Below are 13816 nucleotides of genomic sequence, written 5' to 3' on the forward strand. Positions count from 1 at the left end.
GTGGTGAGACAAATCCATTTAAGTCTGATTAGTCAGGTTGCACTTACTACATAGATTTATTGTAGCCAGTGAACATAATTACAGCGTCTTTCTTTCTCACATTATTTTTCTAAAGATCATTTCTACAATTATATGTAATGTTCTTCTAAGCCAGCAGGACTGGAAGCAGAAAGTTAAAATTGGGGAAATTAACCCAAATTAAGACCCTCTAGAATCTGAAGCATTATCACTGATTTGAATCCTTTCAATAACTGGAAAATGAAGTTCAACTGGTTCTTATCTGTTTCAAATAGTCCAAAACTGTTGGAAATTGAACCACTCAACATCTGACAATCATACTCATGACATACATTTATGTAAACAATATTTTACTGAATATCAGAATAGAATTTGGTAGTGGTGAATAACTTGGCTTCAGCTGTGTTAGGTACAGATGTGCATACTACCTATTGATAACATGTGAAAATTTGTGGCAGAAAGGGATTCAAATCTGGATTTCATGCTTATCGCAAGTGGTCGCCCTAACCGTTAGGCAATCTGTGCATGCATGCCGGAATGACCTGAATTTCCACATGTGATCCAATCTACATCTCAATGCCACAGTCTCCTACATTCATAAATAAATGCTTGCAGATATTCTCTGTATTCCCATACAAGTGAGAATGAGACTATGACAAATTGAGACCTGTGACTTTATTGTGTTTCCTCCACCTCAGCCTGTAATATTTACTTTACCTGCAAGTAAATATTACATGCCAAGGTGGGCAAAAGACAATAAAATCACAGGTCTCAATTTGTCACAATCTCATTCTCACTAGTGCGGGAATACAAAGTACTGTATAACTGCAAGTATTTAGTGATCAATGTAGGAGACTATGTCATAGGGACATAAATAGGGATATACTCTGTGTAACATATGGAAGTTCGAGTTGGTCCCAAAGGCGTTCAGGTGACTGCTCGTGATAAGTGGGAAATCTAGGTTTGAGTCTCAGTCTGGCACATATTTTCATATTAGACACATATGTGTCTGTAATTCTTTTGTGTACAGATTTTCATATGTTACCAATAGGTACTACAATAATATTATGAAAAGGATAGATTGCTAGTTACTGTAAAGATGGCACATTGAACTGCAGACAGCCATGATGAAAAGACTGTTACATATTAGCTTTCAGCCAAAGCCTTCTTCAGAAAAGAGAAATACACACACATTCACACTAGCAAGTACACCTCACACGTACAACAATCCTCTCAGGCCACTTTGGCCATATGGCAGTGGTCATGTGTGTGTGACGTGCTTGTTTGTGTGAATTTGTGTGCATTTCTCTGCAAACACACTTCACACACACACGATGGCTACCTCAGTCCACTTTGGGCAGTCAATAGTTATTAGAGTTGTATTTCCCGGGAAATCCTGTATTTTAGCTTTTTTTTGTATCATTTTGAATTCATCCTGTATTTTTCCAACTTTTGCATTGGTCGTTAAAACAATTTATTTTGCGTGACACGCCACGGCTTTTCCTATTCTCTCTAACCTTATGGTGAACAAGTAATCCCTTCCTAGAACTGTATGGTCACTTCTCCATTGATGCGAAGTGAAGGTACTTTTTAATGTCATTTTTTGAATTTGTAGATGTAGGGGGAAGTGAAATTCATCTACATTTACCAAATAGATGCACTTTCTTTAATATGAGCAGTTGTCAGAATCATTACAAATTGGGAACCCATTAAAAGTTACATGAGATGTATGATGGTCGTCCCAAAGCTCTGAAGTTATTTTTATGGGATTCTGATGACACTGAAAGACAGTTAACCTTGGACATTTATTCAACATTTTTTCCAGATTGGTGCAGTTGTTCTAGAATGTTCCAATTTTTTAGAACAGCCTGATGTTACTATAATGTAAACTTTTGATGCAACCTAGACTCTGTTTAGTAAAACTGAGCAAAGAATGAGATATTCTGGTAGTGGAGCAAAAAAAGTTTTTAATAAGTTAACTGTTTCAGAAAACGACTTGAAGATAATCTTATGGACTTTTAAGTCTAATTGAAAACATGTTTAGTCAAGAATTTCAAATTTGAAGATCATTTGCCAATGGCAGTACAATCTTAGATGCCTCTTTGTCTATGGTCCAAGCTAAAATTTAAGCATTTTCAAGAAGTAACTGACTCATTTCGGTTAGATGATATCATTGAAGATTGTCTGCATGATGAACATTGCAACACAGAAGATTATTTTGAATCAAGGGTTGTCCACAGACGAGAATGCAAGCAGATGGTGGCTTAATGTTTTCTGTACCTTGAGAGCAACACATGTTCACGTTCTAAATTTGCTAAAAGTAGTTGGTTTGTACTAAGAATTATTCCTAGTTCAAATGATGAGGCAAAAAGTATTTTTTCCCCTAATGAACCATAAATAGACCGAATTACACAACAAATGCACCCCCGAGCTTATAAAAGCAGAACTGAAAATAGCAGTGAATTTTTATTTCATCTGTATAGAATGCTTTACATATGAAAAATCGAATTCAAAATGCATAGTCGTAGCCTTCCTTCTCGATCCCTTCTTTTCCCAGTAAAAAGTTGGCAACCCTAGTAGCGGTCGTGTATGTGACACATGCCTGCTTGTATGAATATGTGCGCTTCTCTTTTCTGAAGAACGCTTTGGCCAAAAGCTTGTAACAGTCTTTCATCAGGCCTCATTGTGTCTGTATGCAACTCAACATGTTATCTTCACAGCACATAGCAATGTCTCCTTTTTTTTCATGACATTGTTGGTATTCCAACATGGACTTTCCATCTGGCAATGTCTCCTTTTTTTCATGACATTGTTGGTATTCCAACATGGACTTTCCATTGTTCAATAGGTAGTACACTTATATCAAACACAACTGAGGCCAACTATGCTTACCTTTCCATAGGCATCAACATCAATTGGAAGCTTATAGTGCTTCAGCATTGCAATGAAGTCGCGTGTTTCTTGTAAAAGTCGTGTAAAGGAAAGTGCAATTTCATCAAAGTACACTACTTCAGATATGCACTGCAGTAATTTCGCACGAAGTGCCTCTGGACATGGTCTAGAACCTAAAGGGAGAGAAAAAAATCCTGAGTATATGTTATTCATATACTTTTAACACAAAGTTATTAACTTTTACAATCAATGTCATACGATTAACAGGAAGAGAGAATGTTAAAACTCTACAAATACAATTGTTTGGAATGGTGGACGAGAGAGAGAGAGAGAGAGAGAGAGAGAGAGAGAGAGAGAGAGAGAGAGAGAGAGAAGGAAATATGGATCTGAATCTGTGGTTATGCAGTAAATTCATGTTGGGATATCTATGGATTAATTTTTGAACATACTGATGTGTCTCCATGGGTAGTACTACTTCATTCCTTGATGGCCAGTTTGTTTATGGAGTACTTTGAGAAAAAGCTACTGGAATCTGTTTATTTCAAACCCACAGTATTTTGGAGATACGGTGATGACAAGTTTGGAGTGCAGCCCCATGGTAATGATAAATTACAGGGATTTTTAAACAATCTAAATTCTATACAGGAAAAATTCAGTTTACAGTGGAAATCAAAAAATGCTTTCCAATTTGGATGTTTTGATTTGTTGCAAAAATGATATAGCACCTTGGGACAAGAGTTCATCCAAAGCCTATTGATATGGACTTATATTTACATGCAAATAGGTGCCACCATCCTTCCCAATCAGTGAGTGTCCTCAGAGCAATGGTCCTCAGAGCAATGGTTCACAGAGCACATACCATTGCTGATGAGAGCAGTCTGCAGCACAAACTTCTACACTCATAGGGAGTTTCTGAAGCAGGTGGGCACTCTCCACAAGACATACATTACAAATAAGTCAGATCTTCATCAAGAACAAAGTTAAAGCGTTTATCACCCTCTACTGAAGACAGCTGTTCTTTTGGGTTCCATCAATGATGACCTGATACTCTGCAAGGTCAGGGTTTACAAGATCCACTGTAGGCGTGGCCTTTTGTATGTAAGGCAGACAACTTGTACAGTCCATGAATTAAGCACAGAATACTGTAAGTGCACCCACCTGTTGCAGCCCAGTAGACTGGCTGTGGTGGAGCTCACTCTACACAGCATGAAAATGTCAAAACTGTAGTGTTGTCTTATGTTTTTGGGACTCTGGTGAAAAAAAAAAAAAAAAAAAAAAACAGTAGAAAATCATTTGTCAAAGAAATTAGTTAACAGAGATAGCAGATTCAGCCAGGACAATTGAAGTATCCAGTACTCTCTTCAACAGACTCACAAAGATGTTGCTACACTGCATCTCATAATGATAAATCTATATCAAAGCATAAATTGACCGTTTAACCACAGATTCATTTATGCATCTTCCTTTGCCAGCAATGTGACGTTTCTGGTGCTTGTGTATCTACGGTACCATGCACAATGACTCAGTCTGCAGGTTTAAAATGACAGAGTTCATGTAGTACTTACAACCTATCGGCTCACTCTGGAAGATGGCTGGAAGGAATGTGGTCAAAATATTAGGAAAAGAAATAAGTTTTATATCATTGCAAGCTAAAACTGAATGAAACCATCTAAAGCTGTACAGGAATTTGAACTGTTATCTCCTCTGTAATGTTTGTGGCCAAGGGGAACAACACACTATGATTGATGTGCCCAGTGAGCCAGCAACAATGGAACTTCATCAAGTCGAATAAACAAAACATATCAGTTTCCTAGAATGATGAGTTGGCAAACTTGGTTCAGTCTGACAGTCAATCACTGAAGCACTGGAATGTCCTAGCGGGTAAGCACTCATGTTGTACTGTAGTGTCCTAGTGAGTATTCACTGGCAATGCACAGGAATGATCATATGTGGACGAAGTCCATGGTGGTTGTGTCCCGAGACGGGATAAGCTTGGAGACTAGTCGAGACGAAGTCCTTGAAGTGGTGAGCTGCAGTGGAGTCTGCCTATGCACCATAGGCAGGACTGGCATAGAGCCCGGAGAGTGTAATATGCACAGCAAAAGAACACCGACTGAGGAACCGCTAGGCACATTCTGTATTACACACTGAGTGTGGACTGACTGCAGATCAATTGGGTGGTGCCCAAAATATCTGTCCAGCAGAAGGATACTGGCGGAGGCACATAACTCACAGAGGCAAGGTAGTGCAGTGATGTAAACGCTGTTTGTGGTAATGCTGGCTCCACGCAGTACCTGCTGGAGATTCAGTTGTAAACAACTTAGCATACAAGGGCTATGCCGAAAGTTTTTAGCAGCCCGTAAACTGTAAGGTAGAGGACAATGGGGTTGTTTTCATTTGAAAGAGCAATGTTTTTCGACCTTGGGACATGTGCGCGCAGCCCCTGGCTAGCGGTGATCCCCCCACAGCGTGGTAAGAAAGCACAGGCAGTGCTGAGTCAGAGACGGTGCAGGATGGAGCTGTCGCGCCGCGACTTTCACGCCACGATTTTTTACGATTATAAAAAGGATTTAAGTGCCGAAGAATGCTATTCTTCTATGCTGCGTGTTTTTGGTGAAGCTTCCCCTTCTAGGGCCACAGTTGGAAATTGGTTTTGCGAGTTTTCGAGGGGTCGGCAGTCAACTGAAGATGAACCTTGTTCCGGTCAGCTAGCAACAGCTGTGACTCCTGAAAACATTGATGCTGTGAGGAAAATGATCAAAGAAGATCCACATCTTACATTTTGCGACACTGAAGGGACCCTAAATATTGGATCAACAGCAGCACAGACCATCGTTCATAGTCACTTAGGCCTTACTAAGAGATGTGCCCGTTGGGTGCCACATTCCCTGACAGAAAGCCAAAAGGAGGCGAGTGGACTGGTGTCATTTCATGCTCGAAAAATTCAATGGAGGGAAGTCCCAAGACACCTACAATATCGTCACAGGTGACGAAACATGGATCTACCATTATCACCCTGAAATGAAGAGAGAGTCTTCTGTATGGTGCTTTCCAGGGAAGGAACCACCCACAAAAGTTCGACAAAGTCGGAGCTCTGGAAAAAAGATGGTGGCAACTTTTTTCACAAAGATTGGGTATCTCACCTCTGTGACCTTGGACACACGTCAATGCTGAATGGTACGTGAATGATTGTCTTCCTAAAGTCATCGCCACATGGAAATCACAGTATCCAAAGTCCAAGAGTGGGCACCTTCTGCTGCATCATGACAATGCATCTGCACACAGGGCCGCCAGAATGATGGACTTTCTGGAGAAGGAAAAAGTGCGAGTGTTACCTCATCCCCCCCTATTCACCTGACCTGGTCCCCTGTGACTTCTTTCTGTTCCCTAAGACAAAGGAAAAAATTCGAGGGCAGCGGTTTTCATCAGATGAAGAGGCCATTGCAGCATACGAGAGTGCACTAAGTGACATCCCAAAAGAAGCTTCGACTGACACATTTTCTAAGTGGTTTCAGAGAATGGATAAAAATGTATACATGCTAATGGAGAGTATTTTGAAAAGTTGTAAACTTTTTTTTTTTCAAATAATTTTTTTTCACACATTCTGCTAAAAACTTTCAGTGTAGCCCTCGTATTTGTGTTGCTGCAGACTGTTTTCTTATGCGCTTCAGAGGAAGTGTAGTTCACAGGGCAGGTCTGCTGTAACCCGCTATACGCTACTGTATGATTGGATGCTGTGTCATCACAGAATACAGCAGTGTCAAATAAGAGTCCGGAGTCTTAACCAATGCACCACCTAACTCTACAGCAAATTCAACATCCTTCTTTCCTAACAATATATGGATAACTATTCTTGTCAATATTAGTCTATATTTGCAGCATTACAACAGGAAGGACAACTTCTATAACCATGATATTGTTTACTACAGGAATTTGTACAATCTGAAACGCAACTAAACAGTAGCAGCTAGGGCTAGATGGATATCTGGGTAATGAACCATCTCCATACAAAGCTGCAGCCCCCCCCCCCCCCCTCTCTCTCTCTCTCTCTCTCTCTCTCTCTCTCTCTCTCTCTCTCTCTCTCTCTCTCTGTGTGTGTGTGTGTGTGTGTGTGTGTGTGTGTGTGTGTGTGTGTGTGTGTGTGGAGGGAGGGAGGGAGAGGGGAGGGGGGAGGGGGAGAGGGGGAGGGGAGAGGGAGAGGGGAGGGAGAGGGGGGGAGAGAGAGGGGGGGCGGAGACTCCTACTGCAAGGGAGGAGATTATCTAAAAACTTAGTGATGATTTTGGTCTTGTTATTGTGCTTGTTTGGGACCAGATTTGAAACACTGATTGTAAACTTTCTGTTTCACACACCGAGTTACATTCTTTCTTAAACAATCAGTATTTACAAGCACATTAGTTCGATAGTAATATTTCAATTTAACTAAAATTGATAATGACCATTAGTGTTTTAAAACAAACAAATGAGCCACACAAACATTTCATTTAACAATTGGTATTCACTGTCTCAGATCACAACAGAATGTTACTGTCAGCCCTCCAGTCAACACTTCTCCAGTCACAAAAGCAATAATTTCTGGCCAGATACAAAATTATCAACAGTGACATACATAGTTTACTACTTCCAATTCAAATACAGAGGAAGCACTCCACAAACTTTGTCCTGTCAAATTCATTTCATTTCATGAGCACACCATTTTTCGTTATTAAAAGTTATTTATTTGACAATTCTGGGGTTTTCTGTATACTCCAGGAGTATTTTCATTAGCAAATACACAAGAATAATAAACTTACACAATGCAGGTAAGAATTAATTAACCTTAATTCTCACACAGACATCCTTTCTGTAACCACAATTTTTGGTGGGAAGAGAAATTATTTAATTATGAGACAATAAAGCAGAAATTTCACTTCATTCAATCATTTACACCATATTACTGTAGAAGTAAAACTTCAAAACATTGAAATTTTTGAAGTACAACAGTTTACTTCATGTCAGAAAAACTGAAGACAAAATTTTTTATCAAGAATTTTTGAACTATCAGTATAGCAAAATGATTAGGAATTTGAACATTTTAGTGTTCAATAGCTGTATAGTGTGAGCATTTTAAGAAAAATTAAATATATTCTTGTGTCCTAACAAATCTGCTGGTGAAATTTAAGAACATAATTTTCCAAATGTTTTGACTCCACCCAATTTGGAAGATATTAATTTTGTTCCTCTTCATGAAGAAAAAAGAAAGGAAGATTAGGGTTCAGCACCCTATTGACAACGATGTCACTGGAGACAAGAGCACAAAATTTGGTTGTGGAAGGAAACTGGCTACAACCTTTCGAAGGAACCATCCTAGCAATTGCTTCAAACAATTTAGGGAAACCACAGAAAATTGAAATGAGGATAGCGGGATGGGGATTTCAACTGCTGTCCTGAACATGTGTACTGTGTGCCACGTAGCTCATTTCTCTGTAACATGTGAACTTCAGCTTGCTGTGCTACAGGCTCTGTAAGGTATCAAGTCATTTCATGCATCACTAATTTAGACTGTGTTAATAGTGCAGATGCAAAACTGATGTGTGAAGCACTGGTTTATATTTGGTTCCAGAATGCAACTCATGCTTTGTGTGTTTTTGAACTCATTTCTATAATTCACTTAAGAGAATAAAATTTAAAATGTTTGCTGTGTACTAACCTGGATCAAGTCTTGCCCATTCTGCAACTACAAGTCCCACAACCATGCGCTGCAAAGCTGATTTCGAGTTAAGATTTGCCAACAACAATCTCACATAGCAGTCAACAGGAGTTTCCATATCTGGAGTGTACACTACTGCAGGATCATGTTTTATCACAAAACACGACAACAAACCTGTAAATGAGAAATATTAACTTTCAACATTTTTATGCATGATAGCTGCACAATAAACTGTCATTATCTTAAAGTGCGTCTTGAATAAATAATGTTCGCATTTCTTTTCATCTCCAATTCATACTTCTTTGAGCATTTAAAACTACTCTTAAGATGCAGACAGTATGACAAGAACCAAATTTTTGAAGTACTTACATATGTACTTGTACTGGAGTTTTGGTTTAAACAGAAACAACAAGTACAGTACTGGTAACAGCTTAGCTTCAGGATACTTAAACAACTGTGATAAAATGCAGTAAAAGGACAGAGGGATACATCAGAAGTTTGTCAAATAAGTAACATTTTATGAAAACACCATGACTGGGGAGAGTGAAATTAGAAGTTCTTCACAAATTTTCAGTATATACTATTCACAGCTTTATGAAAGACTCTCAAGAGATTTAAGCTGTGCACATAGGCTGCTAAAGTGTAAGCGTTTCTCTTCAATTGCTTAGGTATCTTAATTCCATTTCTCATTATTTTCTTATGCATGCATGAAGGAATGAATGGAATAAATAATATGACCAATTATACTGATGCCCGCATATCACCATTTAACTTCTTGAGTATAAACTCATAGCTACCTATATCCTACCAACAACTTCCAACTCCAAGCACGATCAGCTGAAAACAGCACTTTCTGTACAAAGTGGCCTTTGCACAATAAATTCTGCAGTATACACTGTTTGACTCCCATTTCATCCCAAAGTTCTAATTCACCGCTTGAACCTAGACCACAAATCCTCAAGACCTATATGTACACTTTCCCCACAAACGACCAGCAAAAAAGATCAAAGCATTGTCACTGCTAAATGACATGTCACTATTCTCAATATTGACCACTATAGTATGTCCTACATGCATGAGTAATATATTGCAACAGAATTCAACAGTAGGGAATGATAGGTAGAGTGACAGCATCTGGACTTGAATAGACTAAAATTGTATACTGTCTCCACTGCCCACAGAATTTTTTTATCTATCACCAAAATCTCATACCCAGTTCACAAGACCTAATTCCAGCACCTTCACAGACTATTCTTCTTTATCATCATCAGCAGCAGCAGCAGCAGCAGCCGCCACCTTTTGGCACCCGCAACTGGGTAAAAACCTTTTTGTGCGGCTCATCTCAAGAGTGGCTGGATTTGAGGGATGACTTTAAAATTGTCATTAAGTTTTCATACAATCTTCTTTTTCTCTGCCAACAACCCAATGCCTCAATGTATTGAGTTGATTCATGATATGTGAAACATTAATTCTGCCTATAGTTACAAAACGAATAAACAAATTTCAGTCAACACTTTGAGGAATGGGCAACTAGAGTGTGACAGGTTCTATTAAACAGAACTTATTCTCTTTACTGCATTTGAGAGATGGGTCTTTTTCCTATGATACACACACATTATGCTGAAATGAAAATGTGTTGTTTTCACAACAATAACAACTTTTTTGTCTTCCATTTCCTAAACAGAGATACAACTTATTGTTACTGAAACACAAGTATTTCAAAACGTTTTTTTACTGAAAATTACTTAGTTACATTTATCTCAGTACAAAAAATTTTGAGGCATTTTGGCAAATGACGACTTATGTCACATTCTTCGCAGAAGGACCTGGTATCTTTTCCTGCCACTTTCCCAAATCTTGTCTTGCTTTGTTCCACACAAACCTTACACCTCCTCTGAGGTCATTTAGACATTTCTGTAGCCAGAATCAAATGATGACTTTTTTCCCCCACTGAGTCTGTTTACAGGTGAAATATAATGTGACCATCTGTCAAAAGCCTGAATAAGCATCTTCTAGAGAATGGACTGACATGAGACATACAGGAAGAGAGTCAATGGTGTTCTTGAAGATACTGACAAGGATGTGGAGCCATGCTAAATCCAGAGCCATGGCCAGCTGTGCTAAGTTTGAGGTTGGCACGAACAACCCAATCAGGGTAGTCAGGGAGTCTGTTTCCAGGGGAGTCTCGTAAATTCATCCTGGTGCTCTACACATCATCCATGTACACTGTGAGTTATGTGACACGTTGCATTGTCCTGCCAGTAGATGCCATTGTGCCAAGAACAGATGCATACTGGTGTTGAGTCACTGCAGTTTTCAGAATTACATCACACTGGGAATGCAACGGAAACATTCCCTAGATAATAATGCTCATTTCCTCTAGCCTGGACCCTTTTGAAAATTGTTGCATGGTGTTTGCTTTCAGATGTTTCATGCTGTACACGCTAAGGGTCATCTGTCAGATGGAGCATAAAATGTGATTCACCAGGCCACCTGTTGCCATTCAGTGAAAGACTAGCTGTGGTATTGGTGTGCAAATTCCAACCTTCATTGCTGTTGGACAGCAGACCACCAGCAGGTGCCTGCTGTGGAGGCCCACATGGAGCACCATTCACTGAACAGTCACTGGGACACACTGTTGGTAGCCCCTTGGTTCATTTAGCAGTCAGTTGCTGAACAGTTGCACATCTATTTGTCCTTACCACAGCTGTCTCCACCCCTGTCATTTACGCCCCACGGTACACTGCAGTTGCCTTGGTGACAGTTTTGGATAGTGAAATTTTGCCATGCACGGTATACTTTCATCACAGTGGCACATGAAGGAGTTTACAAAGTAAGCCGTTTCGGAAATGCTTCACCCTTCAGCCAAAATTCAATGGTCATGTGCTTTTGGATGTCAGATGAATCGCTCCGTTTCTGCATTACAATAATTACTACACTGTTTTAAGCGTGCTTGTGACACACTTTATACACCCGCTATTGCTAGTGCTTCCATATGCAGACTGAGTGGTTATTGCTTGTTGACACTGAACATAGGTGGTGGTCACAATAATGGCGTCTGGACTGTGTAACACCCACTGAACCAGAAACAACTAAGAATAGACTGATAACATGATAAAAATTCATTTTGAAAGGGAACAGTGAGATATCAAGGGATAATGAGTATGCACTACATATCAACAGTGATCTAAACAACCACAACTGTTGGAGCTGGATAATGAGCCATCTTCATGGAAAGCTGCAGCATCAGCACAATTTAGTAGTTTTGTGTGTGTGTGTGTGTGTGTGTGTGTGTGTGTGTGTTTACCTCTTCAGGGGAAAAGATTGCCAGAAAGCTAGGTGATGTTTTCACTTTCAAAAATGTGCCTGTCAGAGACAGGATTCAAAAAAACGACATTCACAAAAATTAAATGCAAAGCATCTGAAGGAGACTATCCAAACACAACAGTTGAAGTGATTTGGATATGTCCAGTGAATGTCAAAGGATGAACTACCAAAGTTAATGAAAAATGTATAAGTAAATGGCAAGAGAGGAATTTCAAGAAACATAGGTTCAGAATTTTGATGAGACTAGTTCAGTTTTTAAGAAAAAGCTTAGTCCACTTGTATGGTCAGTAGATAGCTCTGGAAACACTGATGCCAATCAAGTTGCCATTGAAATGAGTCCTTGTCATTTGGAACGAAGAATTACCTCGCCAGGGCTGTTCAGACATTAGAGCATTCAAAGAATATGCTTTCAGCTTCAGTTTTATCCTTACAAACTTCAGATTGTGTAACAACAAAATCTCAGACTTGAGAATAACTTTTGGCTAATGCCACTGAGTGAGGAAGTTGCAAACTTCTTTCAAAGCCTTTGGATTTTTTGATGAAGCTCTTTGTCACTTAATAGTTACGTAATAAGCAGACCATCTGTTACTGGGCTCACAGAAATCCTGCTCATTTCACCAGGGTGATGGGTACACATTGTTTTGAGGATGAATGATGTGCTTCTGTTATTGTTACATCCAAACATTACGTCAACATATCTGAGGCGTTTCTTGATGCATGGTTCCACACATTTCCAAACCTTGGCATTAAGCTACTTCATACAAATGGCAGTGGTAAAACATTGGTTTATTTGTTGAATAATTTCAAGAAATGCTAACATTACTTGACCTTCCAGTCAGTGATTTCCTTTTATGTAGCAACCAGAGAGTGTTATGTGGCATACTGGACCAAGAACCTTAGCTAAGCTGAAGACACAAACTGAACCCCCAAGGTGGTGACTCCTTGTGCTGCATTATGCAAACCCTTCACTAATGACTTACATTCAGGAAGTGTGGAAAAATGGACAGCATCTGAGTGATGTATTTTTTAAAAAGTTAAGCATAATGCAAGTTCCAGTTTTGTACAATATATGATGAAAATTAGATGACATTTTGTGATAATTCTTCATTTTTATCTAATTATTTCAACTTCACTTGCCTTTAGCAACCAGGCAATTCTGCAATTGTGGAACACTGTATATCCAATGGGCATTCAATGAAGTATTACAAAACATTAATTTTGGCCACAGCAACATCTTTTTGGGACTCCATTATAAAAGAATCTGTTGCAACACACATTGTGGAAAATCTAATGAACCACGACAGTGTGGAATCCCGTCATCTCCGAGATTTGTTTAAGACAAAGATGCCAGAATACTCTGACGACTGCAGCAAGCAGCAACGTCGAAGACAACTGGTCCTTGCAGTTCCACCAGTGAGGGCACTGCCCCTCAGGTGATATGGTCCTTCTGTCACCGTGACTCTCCTGCATGTGAGTTAATACTATCAGCACGCTGTATAAGATGGAGTGGTGAACATATCTTCAGTCTTAGATGGCTCACCTGAAGATGACTGGCACGTGTCCAGTATAAATATAGTAGAGTGAAGTTGACAATTACCAGCTGCAATCCCAAAATCTCTTCAAACATTTGATTCACCAGGAAAATTTTAAATTTCATATTAAATGTCTTTATGGGGAGGAGATGGCCTCACACGTAAGAAGTTTCGACAAGCTACGTGGTAAGAGAGAAAAACTTTTAAGTTCTTTAAATTGTTTATGATATATCGAGACCATAGCATAACACCAAAATTTGCCAGAGTGACACATTTTATTAAGACTGCCACTGCACAGAAGATGATGAAGAAGGCCAGTCACACTATTGTTGAGGAGAGAATTTGTTATACGAGATGA

The 13816-nt window shown here is 39.3% G+C and overlaps 1 protein-coding gene across 1 annotated transcript in view; it reads right to left on the reverse strand.

Moving 5' to 3' along the window:
* The window catches only part of LOC124774960 (TATA-binding protein-associated factor 172), a 307412-nt gene that overhangs the window by 213807 nt on the left and 79789 nt on the right, over window positions 1-13816 (reverse strand). The window contains exons 14-15 of the mRNA XM_047249684.1: window positions 8600-8773; window positions 2911-3083 (exon numbers count right to left, since the gene is read on the reverse strand). Of these exons, the coding sequence (XP_047105640.1) occupies window positions 2911-3083; window positions 8600-8773 (347 nt within the window). The remainder of the gene's footprint in view (window positions 1-2910; window positions 3084-8599; window positions 8774-13816) is intronic.

The sequence above is a fragment of the Schistocerca piceifrons genome, chromosome 2 (genome assembly GCF_021461385.2).
Source record: "Schistocerca piceifrons isolate TAMUIC-IGC-003096 chromosome 2, iqSchPice1.1, whole genome shotgun sequence".
In the NCBI taxonomy this organism is placed as follows: Eukaryota; Metazoa; Arthropoda; class Insecta; order Orthoptera; family Acrididae; genus Schistocerca; species Schistocerca piceifrons.